The following is a 23,199-nucleotide window of genomic DNA, read 5'->3' on the forward strand; positions in this document are numbered from 1 at the left end:
CTATATTTCTTTATTATATTTATGGTGCATTATGTCCTATAGCTACAATGTATATTTAAAACAAATATGTCTTTCAAAAGTAATTGTGCTCCTTTTAATAATTAATAAGGGGATCCAGGGACCTCACGTCACTAACTATGCACTAAAAATTCACTACACCAGTTGAGAGTTAATTATGCTTTGTAAGAAGCTGATGTTTAAGAAACAAAAAAATTCGGTTAAACCATTGGGCATGGAACATGTTATGATTTTAAATATTCCTTTAATACAGATTTGATTATCTAACACTATTTATTCTCTTATTCTACGAACCCTGAAACAGATGGTGATACCAGCAATTATAATAAAATATTAAGTTTTCGTAAAAATTGATCTAAGAAAAAAAGTCATGACAAAAATACGACATAACGAAATCATCCTAGTTATGCATCTACGAATATCACGTGCTAATGAAAAATAAAATACGGTTCTTATACTTCAATATTCTCTCGTCAGAACTAATATTGCAGTGCCTACATATACTTTTTATTAATCTACTGAGTGAGGTACTGCTCAGCGGAAAATTCTAACTTTATCTAAATATCCTCATGGCTCTTTCAAATTGAAAGCGCAAGAAAATGAGGATAATTTTACTTATCAGTAACTTCGAAACCAAACCAAATATTTGAACACCTGTACGATATTGGGTTAAATCGACCCACTAATGACGAAATTTCGAGAAAAGGAGCCTGTAACTGCGACCATACTTTCACTAGAGACTATATAAGAAACGGTCGTACTAATCAATGACTGCGCATAGGATCTGCCAGTAATTTACAGTTTCTAAACCGAAAAACTCTATCCGGAAAACCACCCAAAAACTTCCATAATAGTGCAGAAGTAATATTGATATTCGCAAACGTCTATTTTAGGATTTAGGATTTCGATTTCTGGACTCATTCAGGGCCGTTTTACACTTTTTCGACCGAATGACCCCACCGGGAATCGAACCCGGGACTGCTCGCTGCGAAAGCGAGAGCGTTAGCGACTACGCTACGCGGGACCACGCAAACGTCTGTTTTATTAATAATTTGAACAGAATGTTTCACAAGAAACGTGTTCTTTGAAAAAAGATCAGATGGTCATTACACGATGAGGTCCAAGAAATCTAACTATATATTATAGAATTTCGTATGCCTTTAAGAGTAAACCTCTGGATGACTTAGCAGTTTCCAGATCTTTCTAGATCTGCTGTAGCACAAGCGTATATTCTTCATATACTTGAAAGATTGGAAAGCCCGACTGACTAATTACGAAGTTGAACAAAGATTGAGAGTCCATTTTCACTCTAATCAAAACTGAAACAATACTATTCTACTTGTTCTTATCTGCCTATCTCATAAAAATCTCACTGGTCTAAGAACACTTTCTGTTGATATAAAAATTTCAAGCGCAATATGTTCACTAAATGGAAATTAACATTAGAAACGTACTTTTAGCTCTTGTTTTCAAATATACAACACTGAGTTTAAGCACAGGCTTTAAAACAGACAGATGAAAAATGTTTCACTTTCAGTTCATACCAAAGTTCAATCAAAATGTTCATCATGGAAGACGTTATCGAAGTTCCATCGAATAACAATCACGTTAATACCATAATAGTTGTTTATATGCTTTTGTTCGCACAGGTATGTAAACGATCTACGTTATAGCTGTCAAATGACCATTAAGACAATGACTACATTCATGATAAGTATGGAATGTAAAGGTGGAATTTCATATACCATCGTATAGTCCTCCACTTGAGCACAAACAACTATGTACAGTGTAATGAAAACGATCACGCATTTTAACGTGATTTTTGCTCTTTCTTTTTCTGAATACTACTACTTTGTTACTTTCATTCGTACAATTCCTTCACAACTTCGTGAACTGGACCACATTTACATCATATATCATATGTAATCGTCTTGTTTAAGCATTGTGTTTTTTAATGTTGATACCCACTTGCCCAAATTTTTTCTACCCATTCCTTTTCTAAATTTATCTATCTTCCTTCATGTTCTGCAAACTCGTTCCCTTTTCCCTTCTTTCTTTCGCACATTTTCTTTTCCATAATAAAACAATACGGAATATTTTCAAATGTAACTTTTCTGGATGCAGATAAAATGCTTGGCGTTAGCAGTTTTATATCACATACAAGATATTCTAATTAATTTTTTAAAACTGTAAAAACTGACGAAACAATCTAAATAAACATAAAACACTAAAACAGCTGAAAATAATAATTATTGATTACAGTACTACAATATTATATGAACTTGAAAAAAAGTCACGAGGTAAGCATTCTTAAAGCAACGCTTAAATTTAGAAGTATTCCATTTCAAGGGCAGGATTCTTTCGTTGAAGTTTCTACTGCACATAAAATATACAACTCAAAAAAGATAGTGTGCCACCCGCTATTTCTAGAAGCTATCGGTATATCCAATACATGCAATCTTATGTAAATTCCAGAACTATGAACTTACTCATGACTTTATAAGCTGAATAAATTTACGATTTAGGATGGAAGACCGTGGCGTTCCAATTTTAGTAGTTCCAATTCAACTTCCACGACGTAACGCAACAATTTAGTCTTTACTCAAGCTAGTCTGGCATAATTTACCAATATGACGGAAAATAAAACGCAATTTGGAAAGCATATCTAAATGCTGTAGGTAATTAATCATTTGCTGAAACTGAAAATAAAGCTTAGAAAATCTTAAAATATTCGAACTATATAGGTTTCATTTAATTTAATTTCCAATATTTACCTTGGCTTCCACTGTTGCTGAAATAGACGAGGTCATTGATCTCCAACTCTTCCCTTCACCCACCCACTTTATCTGTAATTGCTTTTGATCTAAAAACTTTAATTAGTGTATTTCTGGTAAGTTACTTTGCACTACCCAAGGAGACTTAATATCAAGTTGACTTCACTGTACATTTGGATCAATAATAATCATTTGCTTTAAAACATAGGTTCATTTATATTTTCTCCTAAATTAATTTCCCTTTTAGCCCTGGATTGTTATTAGCTTTTGTCAACCATGGTATTTACAGAAAGATATGAGAACCATTAATAATGCAAGAAAAGCGTATTTCAACCATATTTCTTTGTTTTATAATGTTACTTTGTTTGAAAAATGGTGTTACCATATATGTAGAATCTCAAAGTCACTTAATTTTTCCAGTACTGTTATATTAACTTAGAAGCTCATATTCACTCAAAAAAATTAAGTCAACATTACGTACGGTACGGTCATTTTTGTTTGATGAAACCAAATAACTCTCTTTGTCATTAAATATACTCACGTCCATATTTAAAGACATGTAATTTCTAAATGTTACAAACACAAGTAGTTTTAATGTTACAGAAAATATTACTTGCGTTATACTGACCAAAACATGTCCACCAAGAATTGGACATGTTTTGTAGTTAAAATAAAAAGTAAATAATGCTAACAAATGCTGTGTTGCTACTTAGGAAAAAAAAATAATTATTCACTAAGGCGCAATTACATATAGTAATCTAAGTTTAAGCACAGTACTTAAACCCGTTGAAAATTATACATTTACTCCAGGAAAGATAAGCAAAACATAGGAGTCGTATCGGACTAATTAAATGAAAGTTTAATTTCTCAGTATCGGTATTTCAAACTAAACCTTAAAACATACCAAAAGTCCCCGTCAATCCCACGCCGGCTTCACTTTCAAAATGGCGCCTAAAGATGGCGGTGCAAGAATTCGTTACTCTCTCATTTGTTCCTATAATTTGAACAAATATACATCGATTTTCATCTTCTAAAAGCCTAATTACGCAAAGTGAAACGGGTTATTTGATGTTAATTATTAAATTAAGATAAATTTTCAAAAGATATTTTTATCAAGAAAAATCTTTTATTTTTCGTCTGTTTTGTTTGTAAATATAAATAATCTAAAAGTTGTAAATAATAAACTGTAATTTCAAGTATATTTTTTTTTTAATCTTTAGAGACTTTGATATACTTATTATAAATAGACGTATTTACAATAACGCAGGTTGCATTAGAAATGATTTGAGATAATAGTTCATAGTTGCACGGAACTGCTAGTGTAGTTTATAAGACATCGTGCGCAACTTCATGTGGTTCATCAGAAATAACTTCTTGAGCATTAATGTAGGTCATCCCAATGCAGTTTTTGCAGAATTTAGTACAGGATAGCCCCCCCTTCCCCCCCCCCTTTTTTTACATGCACATCTTCTGGAACGATCACTACGAAGAGATAATTTACATTGACAACTAAATTAATTCAAGAGCTCATCAGGCACCACTGGAGAAGTTGTTAATACTAAAATCATATATTTTTTTTTATTTTTTACGTACCAACCCCATTCTGTACGTTCGAGCTTATTTGCAAACCAAAACCGGACTTGAAGTATGCTCTTACTGAATGTTGTCTGGCAGCTGCAGAATTTGGAGCTAGGTTCGCAAGATCAAAAGTGGATAACAACAACAGTCACCCAAGAGTGTTTTTCTGTATCTGTATCGAAGGGAATCAAGGTCCTCACCTTCCTTACCTCCGTCCAGTCTCACCAAGAATTTTCCTCCTGTAGCCATTATATGTTCAGTGTATTGATTTTTTACCATTAAAAGGAGTTAAGAGACTGAACTGATTCGTTATCTGTTTGAATCAGTTAGGGAGCAGACTTTTTGCCCTTCTTGAAAAGAAATGATGCTGAGTCACAGCCTGTTAAAGCTTGTAATGCAGGTATTGAAGCAGGAAGAGGCTCCATTTTCATACTAATTATCCCAAATCGTAATACTTAATTTCTCTTGTGGTAGATTTTGGTTTTACGAAGTACAGGTAATTTTCTGGTTTTGAGCGTCCTGTCATAATTACCAAGAAATCAGTGTCTGTACCAACAATAGCAACGGACTGTTGTGTAGCACACATATCAATAGCTGTCGACACGATCATTTCATCAGTATCTCCTTCCGAATGCAAAATGTGAATGTTCCGAGACAGCAACAATGGAATGTTTTTCAATGAGGCGTGTCTTATTCAGTGAATTGCAGAGAGTTTGCTGTCAAGATGTGCATAAAACCTCTCTATAGAGGGGTTGAAGACAATTAAGAAATGAGTGCTTATGGCAAGAAACTTTAGCTTTTTAACGTAAGTTTGTCATATGTCCCTGACAATACATCCTTAATTATAAAACTCTTGATTCCCATATTAACTTAGTTGGCTTTCTGTAGACTTTGATTGTTTCTTTACAAAGACTAACACCACAATCAGATTTGGGAACTTCAGTGACTGGAAATTTCAGTTCTTTCAACTACTTCTGGATGTGTGCATATTTTTATTCCTCCCATACTATGAAACGTATCAGTCAAATATCCTTGTATTAAAATCCATTGTGGTCAAATGCGAACCGAATCAATGAACTTACTTTTTGTTGACTCCTCTGCATTTATTCTTGAATATTCGTATCATTTTATCTCTTGGTATGGGACACTTATTCCAAGACTAGTCAAAATATCTATTAGTTGTCAAGATTCATGCAGTGTACACCTATCGTTAGTTTCAAGGGAAAAATAAATGATCTAGGCCGACAACCTGAAATGATAAGCTGAGCAATCACCGAACAGTTAGCCCCTGAACTGTCATCGTTGTTCTTCTTCTTTGTTATTTCACGAATCAAGGGATTTAGGAACCAGTTCATCTCCAATTATTGTTTGTTCATCCAGCAAAAGTACAAAGGTGTATAGTATTCAGTACTGTACGGTTGAATTCGGATGTCTTCTCGAATAATTTCTACTGCTTTTTGCACGATTCGAAGAAGTTCTTCCAATTAATATTTATTTATTTTTTTATTTGTGTATCGCTACCTTGCTTGATGCAACAACTTATTAGCATAGCTTCTAAATGTGAATATTACTTCTTGGCTATATGAAGTCAGACTTCTGTTACGACCAATCCATCTCCATAGCTATGAATAAGATTTTTCTTCAACTGCTTGTCAGAGTAACCAGACATCCATCATTACTATCAATATGTTCAATGAGTGTATTGAAGGCTTGGAGTCTAATTTCATCCAGAGGTCTCCCAACTCTGCTGATTTGCTCGCCAATAAAGAAGCTATTGTAAGAGTTATGATTACATTTGGCATCTGCTCCTACAAGATCAATGATTCTTTCGATTACTTTAATTTTCTATGGCTGGAAACAATGCTCCTAGATAGATGCAAACTATCTTAAAATAAACTTTGGTACACCACTAATATATCTTGCAAGTATCATGTCGATATCTAAGAAATGAAGCTTGTAATTAAAAAAAAAAAAAAAAAAAAAATAGATTACCGTAAAGAAAAAAGTAAGAAAAATCAAGATTTACAACCTAAATTCGAATTTTTCGTACGCTCCCTAATTACCCAATTGTAACGATCTGTACTTGCTTTTGTTCAGCAAGGACTGGTTTAAGCTGTGCGTATAGGTAGGGTTTTATGAACATATATTTCGAAAATCTTGAATTTTTGACCGAAAAATAGGAAAATTTTAATTTCCCTACTTCGCAACACTGATTGTGAGTTAGTCCAATTGGTCTAAAAAATAGGTGTCTATATGTAAGGTCTGACAAGTCCTAAGTAGATCTTTCTAAAACGAAGGAAGTTATAATGAAAAAAACTAAGAGGAAAATTCGATAGTCGAAAAATCTTGATTTTTTTACTTTGGGCTCAAATTTAAGGGGATATTTCGACACGCAGATATAAAAAAATACCATCACGTTAAACTATGGTCCAACAATATTTGGCATAGAAAAAGTCATACCATTAGTGACATTTTTGCCACCCTGTTTTGAAAGTGTTAATCGAAATACTCAATAAATCTTATCCTCCCCTGATGTGAGATCTTTATTTATAGTTAGAATGTAGACTTTAGAATTAAGAAAATGGAAGTGAAAAAACGTTTAGAAGATGAAAATCAATGTATATTTGTTCAAGATATAGGAACAAATGTGAGAGAGTAACGAATTCGTGCCGCCATCTTTAGACGCCACTTTGAGAGTGAAGCCGGCGTGGGATCGATGAGGATTTTTAGTATGTTTTAAAGTCTTAAATATCAATACTGACAAATTCAGCTTTCATTTAATTAGTCCGATATCAAAGCATATCTTTCCTGGGCTAATTATACTTCACTGACTCATCTAGCCACACTATAGCACCTTTTGATTACTTATATCACACGAAAGTGCAAAATTACACAAGTGTAAAAAGAATAACAAACTGTGAGTCTAGAATAGAAAAAAATATTATTGCCGTTGGTATAAGTGCGAGCGCTCACATTCACGACACGCTACTTTTGACAATGTGAACTTCAGGTTGAGCCACCACAGTAGCTTCATCCCCTAATTACAGAAAGTGCAAAAGACAGGAAGAAATAATTTCACAATGCTGCTGTTCAGGGTTGGCTGGTTTAAACCAGCTTTTTTTTTTTTTTTTTTTAACTGGTTTAACCCTTTTAAATTCTTGCCTTTTTCGGCGCTTTTCTTGAGTCTCAGATAAGCAGCGATAGTGTCATCCCTATTTACCCTAGGATCATGGTTCATACCTCGTTTTTCTCAGAATGGAACAGCCTTTCAAACGGTACCACTTACATGTCCTTATGATGTACCAGAAGGGAATTATTTGAGGGAAAATCGGGATTTTTTGCCCAAAAAAAAACTTCTTCAAAGTTTGGGGCCCCCTGAGGCTCTACCGGGTCTGCGCACAAACCTCCAAAAATTTGGAAAAATATTACGTAGTGTACTAATTACTTGTGACATATTCGAATTTCCTGTCTTGAATAGTAAGGGCGGAAAATTTTTTTACCCATGTTGAGAGAGCATCAAAAAAACGCCCAAAAATTCCCTAAAATGCACCCTACAAATTAAAAAAAAAAAATATGACACGTCCCTAATGATCGTAAAATTATGGTTCATACGTCGTTTTGTTCAGAATGGAGTAGCCTTTCAGATGGTATTACCAGCATTTCCCTTGGACGTCCCTAAGGAGGGAAAAATTGACGAAAATAGGGATTTTTGCTGAAAAATCCCTTTTTTCCCGGTTTGGAGCCCTCTCGCGCGGCCCTGGGTAAACATAGAGATCCAGCAATCACTTTCAAAAATACTACGTAGTGTACTAATTGCTTGTGCCAAATACCAAACTCCTATCTTCAACACTAAGGACGGGATAAATATTTTCCTCTTCTGCGAATATTCCCAGAATGTCCCAGAATACCCTATATAAATTTCAAAAATTTCTTGACACGTCCCTAATTATCGGAGGATCACAATTGATACACCATTCTCTTCAGAATAGAACAGGCTTCCAGATTGTATTACCCTCATGTCCCTCGGAGTCCCTAAGGAGGGAAAAATTGAGTAAAATAGGGATTTTTGCTGAAAAATCCCTTTTTTCCGTTTTGGGACCCTCTGGTGCGGCCCTGGGTAAACATAGAGATCTGGAAATCACTTTCAAAAATACTACGTAGTGTACTAATTACTTGTGCCAAATACCAATCTCTCATCTTCAATACTAAGGACGGGGAAAATATTTTTTTCTTCTGAGAATCCGAAATTTCCCAAGGATACTATACAAACTTCAAAAATTTCCTGACACGTCCCTAATTATCGTAGGATGATGATACATGCGTCGTTCTCTTTAGAATAGAGTAGGCTTTTAGATGGTATCACCCGCATGTCCCTAGGACGTTCCTAAGGAGTTACAAGTGAGGATAATATGTATTCTTGCAGAAAAAATCCCTTCTTCCCCGATTTGGAGCCCTCTGTCGCGGCCCAGGGTTAACATAGAGATCTGGAAATAACTTTAAAAAATATTACTTATGGTACTGATTACATGTGCCAAATACCAATTTCCTATCTTCAATACTAAGGGCGGGAAAAATATTTTCCTCTTCTGCGGATATTTGCGAAATTTCCCAAGGATACTATACAAACTTCAAAAATTTCCTGACACGTCCCTAATTATCGTAGGATGATGATTCATACGTCGTTCTCTTCAGAATCGAGTAGGCTTTCAGAAAGTACCAGTCAAATGTCCCTATCATGTAGCTGAGCGGGGCAAGAATCGCGAAAGTGAGATTTTTGGTCAAAAAATATCCCTTTTTTTACCATTTTGTCCCTCTGAACCCCCCTTGTGTGTTGACAAAGAGATCCGAAAAATTCTCGTAAAAACTAATGGATCCACTGATTGTTTATGGAAAATGTTAGGATTCTAGGATTAAAGAGAAGCTCACCAAAAAATGCTGAAGTTAGACCTCAGTAAAAAAGGGAATTTGTAAATTGATGATGTCATACGCCCCTATGTTCTGACGCTCGGAAGCGTATAGACCCTTCCAAGGCTTTCATGAATGCCTCCTCTTTTGGAAAATAAAAAAAAAAAAAAAAACGGAACTAAATAGCATTTTTAGTTCTCTTTCAATCGAATCTTTAAGACTACAATATCGGTCGAAAACGACCGAAAAAACTTAAAAGGGTTAAACCAAACAAAAAAGAACGAAAAATGCTTTAAATCGTGATTTCATGAACAAATAAGCTGCCAATTGTTTATGAAATTAAGCCTTGCAGTTGCGTATCACGAGAGCAGTTCTGCATAACTATGCGTAATCTCCTTCATGAAAATTCACAACAGTTGCACTCCATAAAGATAACAGATGAAGCGCATTTCGAGTTATGTACTTCTGTGAAAAAACGGAATTTACAGTACTGGAGTGACTCACGTGAATTGCACATCAAGCCCTTACACAGACCTCGTGTCACAATTAGGGAAGTAAAATACCTGGATATTTATTTCACCGGGTATTTACCCAAAATGGGTAATTTGCTTCGATTATCCATAAATGGATTTTATCATTGCCAATGAAAAATATAATGGTCATTTGTATCACTTGCAACAGGAATACTAAATAACCACTTAACTAATCATTTTTTTCTAGCAATTAAAGAACGAATTTGATATTTATTAAGTAACAGAATACGGATTTCCTAGCTACTTACCATAATTTTTCTTTCTACTTATACTAAATTTTCTTCTATTACCCTTCGCGGAAAATAATTGTCCATTCTACCCCATGAACTTTTACCTTAGTGTGCCCCTGAGACGTACAATCAGCTAGGCGGTAGAATTCGACAGTGGACCAATCCAACACGAAAATATAAAATTTATGATAGCACATAATGATGACTAACAAGTGAAGTCAATTGTCACCAAACCAATCATACACTATTATTAACTATTCTGCCTACCAGCAGCTCCTGGTATTAATGACACGGCATTTATGTTCTTCCTTAGGTTCGCGTCTAATAAAACTGCTATCTCCATTTTTCTTAATCTGGTGCATCTTCTTTTATCTTCCAATACCTTCTCCAGTTTTTCAAATCAGCAATGAACTATAGACCAACCGGGGTGCACACATTTTTTTCTTTCGGAGTTATAGGCTGCTGAAAACATGAAAAAATGAACTTTAAAGGTCTATAGCTAAAAAAAAATATGGGATCTACCGTACTCGGGTCAAGACTTCACTTAGGAACTCGTATGTGCCCTATCCAAATATCCAAGTTTCAGAATCCTGCGGCACTTACGCAACAATTTTTATACAGGTAGTTGGTGAGTACTTCAGATTATATGCTCATATGCCCATAGCCAAACTCCTTCTATAAAATTTGTTGCGCAAATACCTCAGGATTCTGAAACTTCTTTATATATATATATATATATATATATATATATATATATATATATAGCGCACATATTACTTCCTAAGTGAAACTCCTATAAAACCTGTTGCGTGAGCACCTTACATATATATATATATATATATATAGCGCACATATTAGTGAAGTCTTGACCCGACTATGGTAGGTTCCATAGTTTTGGAGCTATGGACCTTTAAAGTTCATTTTTTATGTTTGTGGCAGCGTATAACTCCAAAAGAAAGTATTTGTGCACCCAGGTTGGTCTATACTTTTCCTCTTATCTTGGTATCATAAATCATCTCCCGAACGTTGTCGGTATTGTTTTGAAACACCCTTATATATCACGCATGTAGAAAAACTAAAATTTCGTTACTTAGTTACAAAGTAAGTTGATGTGTGCAATTTTCCTCCTGGGGAAAACGAATACTTTCCCAGAATAACTTTGAATATGGCACAGTGATATTCTCTATACTAATTACGGTGGTACGTCAGTGGAAAAGGTTGAGAAACTCTGCGCTATGCTATACGAAATATTAACGGGCAAACTGCAACACATGCTCCAGCTATGCATCGATATGTATAGCTGCTTTAAACGGGTATCGTAGTATAGGGTACGATCAATTAGGGCAGGATGGTTAGCTTAGGATTTGGGAAGTTTGGAACCATTTTGTAAAAATCAATTGACTGCAACTTCTTGGGTTTGCGTAAGGACACCAGCTGGAACGGGCACTGATGTTTACCTACATTAACTACCAGTAATGACTACCCAGTCCTATCAAAAAGACTTTGCTTTTACAATTATTTAGACAATTTGTTAAAATGTTCAGGGGAAGGTTCTAGATTACTGGTCCCCCATGTAGCTTAGTAGCTGGGTTGGTTTCTTTCTGTACTTAAGTTTATATATTTAATTTACACAGTATTGCCGAGCAAGCGTTAGCGAGTGAAGGCGGGTTAGAGCCCCACAGGGCACGTTGTTTTCTATCTTTATTACTGCTGAATGGGAAGGGGGACCAGTAATCTAGAACCTTGCCAATGTTCAGCACACCCTTAACACTCCGTAAGTCAATGCACATCTTTTAATGATTTAAAATTACTACTCCGCTAAAGCACACCTGAACGGAATAAATGCCTACACTACATTCCTACTTAAAAGTGGGAGATATACTCACACAGTCTCAACTAATACATCCATATCTTCCCTGTAAATTTTAAAAAATTTTGCTGGAAACGGACGCCCAACTTTGGAACTTAACCCATGACTAATGTATTAGTTGAGACTGTGTGAGTATATCTCCACGATCTCCCACTTTTAAGTAAGTAGGAATGTAGTGTAAATAACTGTCTAGATTGAGAATACCGCAGCACTCATAATTAGGACTACAAACATAATGCTTTGAGCTGAACTCGTTTCCAAATGTCTTACGGTTTTATTACATTACCAACTTTCCATTTTTACTGAATACGCCTGCACAGAGTGATATGTGAGAAGTAGAAGCCTGAGTGCTCACCAAGTGAAGACATATGTTAAAAAAAGAATCCAAAAGCGCCGAGACAGGTGCAATTTGAAAGTCACTGAGGCTTAAATTACCTGGAACAAATGTATGTACGGTGCTCGAATATGTGAACAGCTTGTCCTATAGGGGACTACATGGCAGTGATGCATGTTTTTACCTTATTACTTTGGTTAGTACAGGTAGGCCTATCTTGCCTGAATAATTAGGCCCTTTGCGAGAAGTTTATTTTCAATGGTCAATTAATTTTACTCAAACTTTCCACTTCAAAACAACACCTTTATATTATACAAGACTTAAGACACTTATTAATCCCACATATAACAGGTTGAACAGTTGCAAGTAAATTGATATACATACATAAATCTATTTATTGCCACTGCAACACGCATCGAAAGCACACATTTTAGATTCTATCAACACATTATAAATTTCACTTCTATTCAACAGCCAAATCAACATCTCTCTACCATTCACTACATCCAAATATTTCTACACTGATCCGCCATTTTGTTCTCCATCACACGAAAAGCAAAACATTTACTTACCGGTGGTCCTCTGATCCTTCCCGTTCAATGTTTTGATTTTCTTTCCTCCTTGAGGTGTATATTTGATAAGCATTGCCTCTATAATATTTCGGTGTCCTTAGGAAACAATCACTTTCTTCAAGCATTAATAAATGTAACAGCAAATTATTAAAAATCTGATATAAAATTTTTCACAATTCGTAACAGACGTAATCCTGTCCACACTTCACCATCTTCCCCTCTCGCCATTCCTTCGATTCGGCTGAAGTTCAGAACATTGCGATTGGTCGAAGAGGTCTGACGTCAACAAGTGACAAGCAGGGTCAAAAATAAAGTAAGACACGTAACGCAAATGTGTAAGAAGATACGAAGAATAGAAAAGACAAGAAAATTTTAGGTCACAAACACAGTATCATCAAACAACTTGTTTATCGATTCACTAATTTCCTTCCATCACTTCTGACTTATCGTGTTAGATTCGAATAGAAGCTTAGTTTAGCAATCACTTTTCTGCTGCAGTATGATAAGAAAGGGGCGTAACTTCGTTGTACTCAACGAAATACCAGAGCAATGTTATTATAGTTCCTGTTTCGAACTCCACAGAACGTAGTTTTCTAAAGATTCCGGAGTTATTTTGAATACGTATCTCCGTAATAGATAAAGATATAAGTAATATCTAATACTTCTGCTGTTGGCACAAATCAGATAGGCTAACATCGATCCGACTATCATATTAATTGGTACAGCATCCTCATAAACGTATACATTTTATATTGTAACACACAGTAGATGATGATAACTATAGTTAATCTTTTTCATTGACCTATATATTGTATTTTGCCGCATAATGTGTAATGAATATTATAGTTAACATTGGTGATAGTCTAGAGGATGTCTCGGCTTATCGTTAAAGATTCATGGCTAATACACATGGTCGCCCGAAGAGAATTTTCTAGGGGGCATCTCCCTGGTTGCTATAGTACGTTTGGTATTTTAATTTGTATTAAGAAAATCTTAAGAAATTTAATACATTTTCGTGACCCTCCTCCCTTCGGCTTGCATGCTTAACATCAAATACTTTATTTATACCCTATATATCCACCAGAAATCAAAATAGAGACCATTGTTCTTAAGTAGGTGGTTAACGGAGCATAAGAAAACATACTTATGCATAGCCTTTTAAAAAATTATTTTTTGAAACATACTTTAAACAAGTACTTAGGATAAACTTCGTTTTAACTTAATGATTAACAATCTTTTTTTTTTTTTTAAATGGTCAATGCTTAGATTTAATGGGCCTTATGCAGAGTCGTTTTGTAACGTGCTTAGTGTCATACTAAAGAGTTCGACTAACATATGTTTCCTGCAGTAGTCAGACCTTTAGAATGACGCTAATAATGCGTCAAATCGACTCTGCATAAGGCGGAATACGTCTTAATCCTATTCATGGCCTTTCTCTTTATTTCCTTTCTTTTGTCTCATAATGTATCTATAACGAGTACTTCAATTTAAAATTCTAAATTTCTCTGGTTCTATGACCTGGGTCCAGCAAATGCCTAAATAGTGGCGGTTTGTGTATATGTAAGTTTGCAATGGCATTGCAACCGTTGGAAATGAGATTCTTGGCTCCTTTTGAAATTAAAAAAAAAAAAAAATGTATAATTATAATTTATCAGTATCTTGCATAAACCACATTTACTTTCGTATGATTTATTTAATTGATTTCCAGAGAGAGAGAGGAAAGTGGAAAATATAATGGTGTTCATCCCATGGCCGATGACGAACAGCTTAATATCTGACATATTTCTCTACAAGCAACATCTTTCCAACCAATAGCATGTCCTGTGATTTCTGGAGGCTCTCCCTCTGCTTCCTGCATTTTCATTTCACGTATTCTCCCATTTTTATTCACTTTCATTAATCAATCATCTCATTTATTCTACAGAACATAAGAATCGAACTAAACATTTATTATTATTATTATTATTATTATTATTATTATTATTATTATTATTATTATTATTATTATTATTATTATGAGACTGCCAAACTATGCTATGCATAAACAGGGCCGGCCTTAAGCCGATTGGACCGAGTGCTCCCAATCGGGCACCGCTCTAGTGCCGACTACTCTAATGGGGCGTTTACACTTGGTCGATTTAGTCGCACGACTAAATCGACTCGCTGCATTTGCCACTAAATCGAAGCAACTAGGCCGAATCAGATCGATGGATGTGTTCAATTATTTCAACCACAGAAAATAGAACGTCTTTCAATTCAGTTGCCAGTCGATTAGTCGCCTTCGATCAACAAGCGATTAAGTTGAAGTCCCGTTTACACGGTCGATTAAGTTGAAAGTGACGTCAATTCAACTGAATCGAACGCAAATCGACTAAGTGTAAACGCCACATAAGGTCCAGTCTAATCTACTCTCCAGTGCCGTTTTAACGGTACTCAGAGCAAAGAAGTGTGTTGTGGTCTCTATGACTAAATTTTGCTCCTAATACATGTAATTAATACCTGCCATTCTCCTCGCGAGGCCCACGGTAAAGTGGCTATGGTACCGCTAAGATGGCTCTGCTACTCTCGGTTGTCAAGTACACACAACAACGTATTGCAATACAGATACATCCATGGACTCCACAAGGGAGGGTATGGTCTCTCCCTAACAAGTAAATGAATAGTTTGTATTAAGTTTAAGATCATAAGCAAATATTTTCTGAATTTATTGCTGCAGTAGTTTCTTCATTTTTTTTTCTTTTTTTACTTTACAACTTCTGTTATAAAAATAGATATTATGTCCAGGGAGTATTCTGCACACCCCTAACACCCCTAATACTTCCAGATATTTCCTTACACACAACCCTGGCATAAAAATATTGTTTTCTTTGAGTTTGTGTAAAATGTATATCATTATTCTGAGTGCACACCCGCTTTTATTTTGAACACAACATTAAGTAAAAGTTCTTGGCGTTCTTACTCATTATATCATGTGATACTACCGTGAATACCGAGGTGATATCAAATAAATCAGCCTCAGTGTGATTTCTTTGCATACTCTTTTTGTTATTATAGCTATATTAAAATATAAAGCCTAAGGACAAACTTTGTCCTCTCCTGCGATTTTTTTTTAAGTCAAGACAGGAAAACGGAATGTATACTAGTGCGTACTGAATAGGTGGCTGCTTCTGAAGGTTTGTCTTCTAACTGATATAATCCAATGGAAAATATGTCATCCATCTTCCATCAGTTCCTTAAGATTTGTGATCGTCTAATCACCATTTCATGAGAAGAAAACTTTGAAATACTTCGAAAACCTTCTTGAAAAATTACTAGGCACAAAGGTGAAATATGTATTTTAAAATCATTCATTTTTTGTATTTCTATTTGAGTTATTTCTCTGAAAAATAAGCTGCTATAGGCAATGATCAGGATGTGCGTTGTCACCAGAACATTTTGTAGATGGAAAAACGTTATAAAGGGAAATGGGTATAACCACTAGACCAGCAGAGACCGCAATAGATTGATTGATTGATTGATTGATTGATTGATTGATTGATTGATTGATTGATTGGTTGATTGATTGATTGATTGATTGAGGATTAGGGTGTCCTTTATTTAAGGTAATTTCGTGTTGCGATACGCACACCCGCTAAATTAGAGATGCCAATAAGAAACAATATTTTACTCGCCCAAGAAAAAGTTACTAGCCCAAATCCCACAATATAAATAATTTACTTAATTACCTTCGGTATGATATTAAATACTCGCCCGCTCCGATGAACCACTCACCCCGGTCGAGTGCGTGAGTGGTTATTTGCATCCCTGCGCTAAATGTATTCTATGTGTCCGTAAACACACATTAGTGAAATAGCAGCTCCCTACGAGAACGTTAACCCTTGCCGACTTGACGACGAAGTCATGAAATGACGTTTCCACATAATAATATGTTTTAGAATGTCCAACCATAATAACGGAGAAATCAAACTTTGCACGAAGCAAATATGGGAAGGAGTACACCTACCCGTGTATTGCAAACATCACCGGATGAACAGTATTGCCAACCCAAGAGAAAGTTGTGTTTTTTTGTAAATCGAATGACCTAAATTGGATATCATCATTGGAAGCAACAATGAAAATAAAGACAAAAAAGATGGTAAAAGCAGATCCCATGTGTTAAATGCAAACGCCGTGGCGCACACAGGGAGCATAGGCGGAGCTAGGAATTGTCTGCTGGAGGAGCAGTGGGGGGCAGACTTTTTGGTAGGTCTCGGAGTTTTGGTAGGTGGCCATTTTATGGGTGGCATTTTTATTTTTTTTTTCAAAAAGTTGGGGGGCAATGCCCCCGAGCCCCCCTTCCCAAACTCCGCCCATGACAGGGAGTGAGGTACTAACGTTTTGTAGACCTTAAATTAAATATTGACAAGAACTGTTTACGCTTACTCCAAGTCTAGAAGGGTCCGTTAAATAGTGTTGTCATCAACAGAAGAGAACAGTTGAGTTTGGGAAAGGTAAAATAACTCGGAAAAGGTCACAAGTGTAGTATGGTTTAATACCTATAATGCAGGGCGGTAGAGCACGAGGAGCAGTACTGTGGTTGTGTGAGGACGATAAGTCAGGTACTGACCGAGATACTCGGTATCTTGTTAAAGCTGAGAAGTAAGGTTCGTAAAAGATGGCTACACTCCACAGTAGGTTGGAATCCTAACAACCTGGTCAAAATATGTAAACAGCACGATTTTCATGGGTTTATGTACTCGTTGATTTTCGAGGTCGCTGATAGCGATAATGACGTCAAAAGTGACTTATCGATCTAAGATAACCACGGTCCTGCTCCTTATGCTCTACCGCCTTGCATTATAGGTTTTAAACCATACTGCACTAGTGACCTTTTCCGAGTTATTGTATCTTTCCCAAATTCAACACTTCTCTACTATTGATGGCAACACTATTTAACGGACCCTTCTAGACTTGGAGTCAGCGTGAACAGTTCTTACAGTTCTTGTCAATATTTTATTTAAGGTCCACAAAATGTTAGTCCCTGTGTGCGTCGCGGCATTTGCATTTAACACATGTTTCACGTTATTTCTTGAAAAAATTTGCTACACTGATCTGCGTTTAAAATCTCTTTTGTCTTTATTTTCATTGTTGCTTCCAATGATGATATTCAATTTATTTCATTCCATTTATAAAAACAAAACTTTCTCTTGGGTTGGCAACACTATCCGGTGATATTCGTCAATTAGCGGGCAGATGCCCTCCTTTCTCTACTTGGTTCGTGCAAAGTTTCATTTCCCTGTCTCTTTTAGTTTCTCCGTTACCACGGTTGGACATTCTAAATTACATTTTAATGTGGAAAGGTCATTGCATGACTTAGTCGTCAAGTAGGCACGGGTTACGTTCTCGTAGGGAGCTGCTATTCCACTAATGTGTGTTTACGGTCACATAGAATACATTTAGCGAGTGTGCGTATCGCAACACGAAATTACCCTAAATAAGGGACACCCTAATAAATATATATATATATATATTGAGAGAGAGAGAGATAGATAGACAGGTTCTACAGAGCTTGGTGCAAAGTAGTTATAAACCTGGGGCCCCGCACCAACTAAGGCCGGCCCTGTGCATAAGTACGGGAATTCTTAAAGAAGGTTATATTTGGCCGTCAATCTATCAGTCAGTAGATATTAGAACATAAACGGTAAGAGATAGCAAGATTAAAAAAAAAAAAAAAGTAGATACAACGTCTCAAGACTATTTCCAATCTGCTCTGTTAACAATCTATTCAAACCAGAAGTCTTAGAAATAGGCCGTTTTTCTTGTTTTAACATTGATTGCCGTATAGCAAAACTGTAAGGCACTCCACACACTAGTGACAAAACAGTTGCGCAAATATTTCGTCTTTGCCTCCTACAGTAAGCAACTTCACGGAAACAAAACAAAACAAAATGAAAATGAAATCTTTAAGTTTTACGTCCCACGATTATGCCGGTTAGGCTAAAGGAGACAGTGATTATGAGAAATGGATGAAATGGTGGAATGAAGAAAGTGGGTGGAAACGAGAAAACCCACGTGTACGGTGTTTGTGGAAACAAAACAGTTTTATCACCGTACCTTGGCACATTGGCGACAACAACAGAAAAGTTGCCAGACATTTAGCATCATAATTTGGCAGGATATGGACACAGACTAGAAAGAAGCAAAATATTTGCTTGGGAGTAATATGTCGTTAAAAAAAAAAAAAAAAACGATTCAGTCGATAACTACGAGGGAATAACAATGAAGATCTCATATTCATCCTTCTCAGATATCAGCTTTTTAAAATTTGAAACGCCAGGCCTGCATCTCTTATTATTCTAGGGACGACCATAAAATTTTGGATCAGGGTTACCAAATTTCAAAAATACCAGTTCCGAATTCAGTGTAAAAATTGGATACCGGTACCCACTTCTGGAACCGATTCCAGAGAGTTGGGTACCCATTCCAGAACTGAGAATCAGGTACCCAGATCCATTATTTCCCGGGACCCAGGTATTCCAGGATTCGGTTTTGGTTATCCGTAGTTCATTCCTGATGACGGTATGTTTGTGTCGTGGTGTGTTGTGTGGCTAGAAGTATAGAGATTTCCTGTAAATCTTTCAACTTCAAAGCAGATATTGATAAGGCATCAGAATCCTATCATTGGAGTCAAAACCCAAGTATGAAATCGTAATTATTACCATTCTTATTCAGCAAGAAATATGACTTTGTTAAGACATTCATCGTTCTTCCATTTCTCTTGCTATTCAAAATCATGTTTTATATGGTACACTCGAAGAAATAGATATTTTCCCTTTGGTTTAAGCATATCTGCTGAGAATAGCAAATCTACTATTACAACACAGCTCGACTGTGGGATCGACCTACTCTCCCCTCCCTCTCTTCCCCAGCATACGAATCATGCACAAGTTTCGAACTCACAAGGAGGAAGCAGACTTTAGTAAATGAACGTCGGGGCCATTTTTGCAAGATGATAGTGCACATTTAAAGTGTTCATATTACAAACTGGGAGAGTGCAATGGCCAAATATAGCAGAGAAAAAACATTTTAAAATTTTCGACTCGCTGCATATGATGTACGTTGCGCAAATTTATTCAGCGACGGTGTGGCAGAATCAGTAGAATCTCTGACTCACGTGCGAAGAGCCCCGGGTTCGATTCCCGCTGGAGTGAACTTTTTTGTTTTTTGTTACTTCACCATATGTTTATAACGAATTGCAACAATAGAAATATGCAAAACATGTGTAAAATCTTTCAGTGTTTCATGTTAACTAGCAACGAAATGTTATTTATTTCGTAAATATATTGATATCACGAGTTATATTATTGTTATTACAGTTGTTGTGTAAAAAAAAAAAATCTTGACGTTCTGTGTCTACATCTGTTGACAGTGTGAGAATTACAAGGGGGATGAGAAGGAAATTCCCTTTGGTAATACTGGGTGTTACTATAACCAAAGTAGATTTCCCCTTTATTCCCCTTGTAATAAGCGGCGAAAATCTGTCTCCAACATTGGAAGGGGAGGACGGGTCAGACCGTTTCCATATTTTTAAAGCTATGTTCAAAATATTTATGAAGTTGAAAAACAATACTGTGGAGGATCAGGGGAGCAGAGTTGTCTTCAACATTGGGAGGCGGGCAGATTTGAGGCTTATTCTGGAGGATATCAATTTCATCTCACTTTCCTTTATGGTAATCTGACACAAATCATCACATTTCTCCCCAAAACACACATTTCAAATTGGATTATTGGGGGGACAGTCCCTCAGTTCCAAGATTGGAGGGGACATGTCCCCCTCATCCCCGTGAAGTGCTTGTAATACAAACACTGTGAACACATTTAGACAGGAAGCGTCAAGAAAATTTTTTACACAACGACTGATAACAATAATATAACTCGTGATATCAATATATTTACGAGGTAGATTACATTTCGTTGCTAGTTAACAAGGAACATTGAAAGATTTTACAACCGATTTGAATATTTCTTTTGTTTTAATTCATTATAAACATATGGTGAAGTAACATTTTACTTGTAGCTACAAGTGACTACTTTATTAGTTGAAGTAAAAAACAAAAAATAAGTTGACTCCAGCAGGAATCAAACTCGGGACTCTTCGTGCGTGAGTCAGAGATTCTACTGATTCTGCCACACCATCACTTGATAACTTTGATCAACGTACGTCATATGTGGCGAATCGAAAATTTTAAGACGGTTTTTCTCCGCTATATTAGGCAATTGTGCTCTCCCAGTTTGTATTATGAACACTATAAATGTGCACTATCACCTTGCAAAAAATGGCCCCGAAGTTCATTTACCAAACTCTGTCTTCTCCTTGTCAAACAAACAGAAGGCCAAGAAGTGGAGAGCGTTAAAGGTACAAGTAGCTTTTTTAAGAATCTTCAAAAACATATTTTGCCCAAGAACTTTACATGAAGTGCTACTCAATTAAAGTGCGAAGGGAGTAAAGGATAGTTTTTGTTATTTTTTAAAGGATTATTTGTAAGGAAACTGCAATGCATTAGGGATATTTATACATATAAGATGGTGAATAAAAAGTAATGTCTCCCTCGCTATAATTTTGTTTCTAATATAGTTACTAAACTATCTATGCGTGATATTATAGAGACAACATTACTCTACTAATGAAGTCTTTTCTTTTTTAGATTGACTATTTAGAACCATGAATCTGAAGCTAAAAGGAGTCGTCCAGGGCCGGCTTTAGGATTTTAATTTTGGGTAGGCCCACTCCCTCGCTAATGGATACATATATACATTTGATTGATTAATGACAGTAGGAAATTATTTTTACAGTAGTAGTTGATGCTATTTGTTAAATAATTATCTACCATTAATATAAATAGTGAAAAATATATTTAATCTTTATTGTATCTTTTAGCGTTTATATATTTTTCAAAATTTTGGGGGAGGCCCGTGCCTAGCCGGCGTACCCGCTAAAGCCGCCACTGGAGTCATCAATGAATTTCTGGCAAAAGTAGGTTATCCACTTAAACAAATCCATAATTACTTGAAAACAGTTTATGGAGACGCTGTAGAGGATGTCAGCAACGTGCAGCGTTGGATGAAGAAGTTTAGAAACAGAGAAACAGCAGCAATTGCAGAGAAACCGCGAAGTGGCCAATCGACAGCATCAGTCACAGATGCAAATCAAAGATGTGCTGATGACTTTATTCGAGGAGACAAGTTCATTACAGTTCAAAATGTTCCTGATGTATTGAACGTCTCTTATGACTCTGTCGAAGGAATAAATGCCTGACCTAGGATATCACAAATTCACAGATTCAATGACTTGGATGAAGTTAAAATAGCTTTAAAATTACTGGTCAAGAAGTAAACCCTTGAATTTTAACAAAATTGTTTTGATGCCTGGTTTGACGATGGCAAAAATGGGTTCAAACTCATGGAAACCACATTGAACGGTTCCTATTACTGTGAGTCCCATCTTGCCTAGATCTTCCTTATCTTTTCTGATTGGATTTCCAGTCAAAACTTTTAAAGTCTTTATATATATATATATATATATATATATATATATATATATATATATATATATATATATATATATTCATTCTGGGTATATAATCTGCCCGCGTGAGCCTCCTAGAGTTGATGACCCTAACAATGGTAAACGGTACAAATTATGCACTTCCTCATTATGAAGTTTCCGCCATTTCCCATTCACTTTCCTAATGAGTCTGAATATTCGTCTCAGGATTTTATTTTCAAATACTCTCAGTCTGCGTTCTTCCCTCACAGTAAGCCCCCATGTTTTATAACCATGCAGAACAATAGGTATAATTATCGTTTTTATTTTAAACTTCACATTCCTCGACAGAGTTCGCGACGACAAAAGGTTTTAAACTAAATAATAAAACGAATTCCCTGATTTCAGTCGACATTTAATTTCTTCGTAGATATGGGTTTTGTCTGTTAATACTGATCCTAGATATTTGAAAGCATTCACTTTGTAGAAAGTAGTATATGGTATCTTGACGCATCAATAACACTAGTTAACAAAGGTTTTATTACATAAAAGGAAATACCTGTTCTTAAAGGAACGTTTTGCGCTGAATTCGAATATGCACTCGGTTTTTCTCCATCACGTACGATTTTCCCGTAACAGAGGGATTTTCGGGAAAATCCCTCAAAATTTCCCTTTTCGTTTATTTTACACCTCAAGATCTTGTCCCCTTGCATATACTAACATAGAAATTATACCTAAGTATACTTTGATTCATATTTAACAAACCCTCCAAGTTTCGTAATAAACGCTTTATTCTTTCTAGAGAAATAAATATGTTTGCATGTATACTGTGTGTACTGTTTATTGCACCTTATAGTAATGC

At 35.8% G+C, this 23,199-nt stretch overlaps 1 protein-coding gene across 2 annotated transcripts in view; it reads right to left on the reverse strand.

The window, feature by feature from the left end:
* NFAT (nuclear factor of activated T cells 3) overlaps positions 1–13,098 on the reverse strand; it is a 110,119-nt gene extending 97,021 nt beyond the window's left edge. Inside the window, exon 1 of one of the 2 annotated variants that reach the window (XM_081743686.1) lies at positions 12,815–13,098. In XM_081743686.1, the coding sequence (XP_081599812.1) occupies positions 12,815–12,887 (73 nt within the window). In that variant the 5' untranslated portion in view covers positions 12,888–13,098. Of the gene's footprint in view, positions 1–12,626; positions 12,648–12,814 lie in introns of those variants that run through there. The other variant, XM_081743694.1, reaches the window with a different exon arrangement.
* Positions 13,099–23,199: the final 10,101 nt, after the last annotated feature.

Source organism: Thermobia domestica, chromosome 2 (assembly GCF_964235325.1).
Source record: "Thermobia domestica chromosome 2, izTheDome1.hap1.1, whole genome shotgun sequence".
NCBI classification, from domain to species: Eukaryota; Metazoa; Arthropoda; class Insecta; order Zygentoma; family Lepismatidae; genus Thermobia; species Thermobia domestica.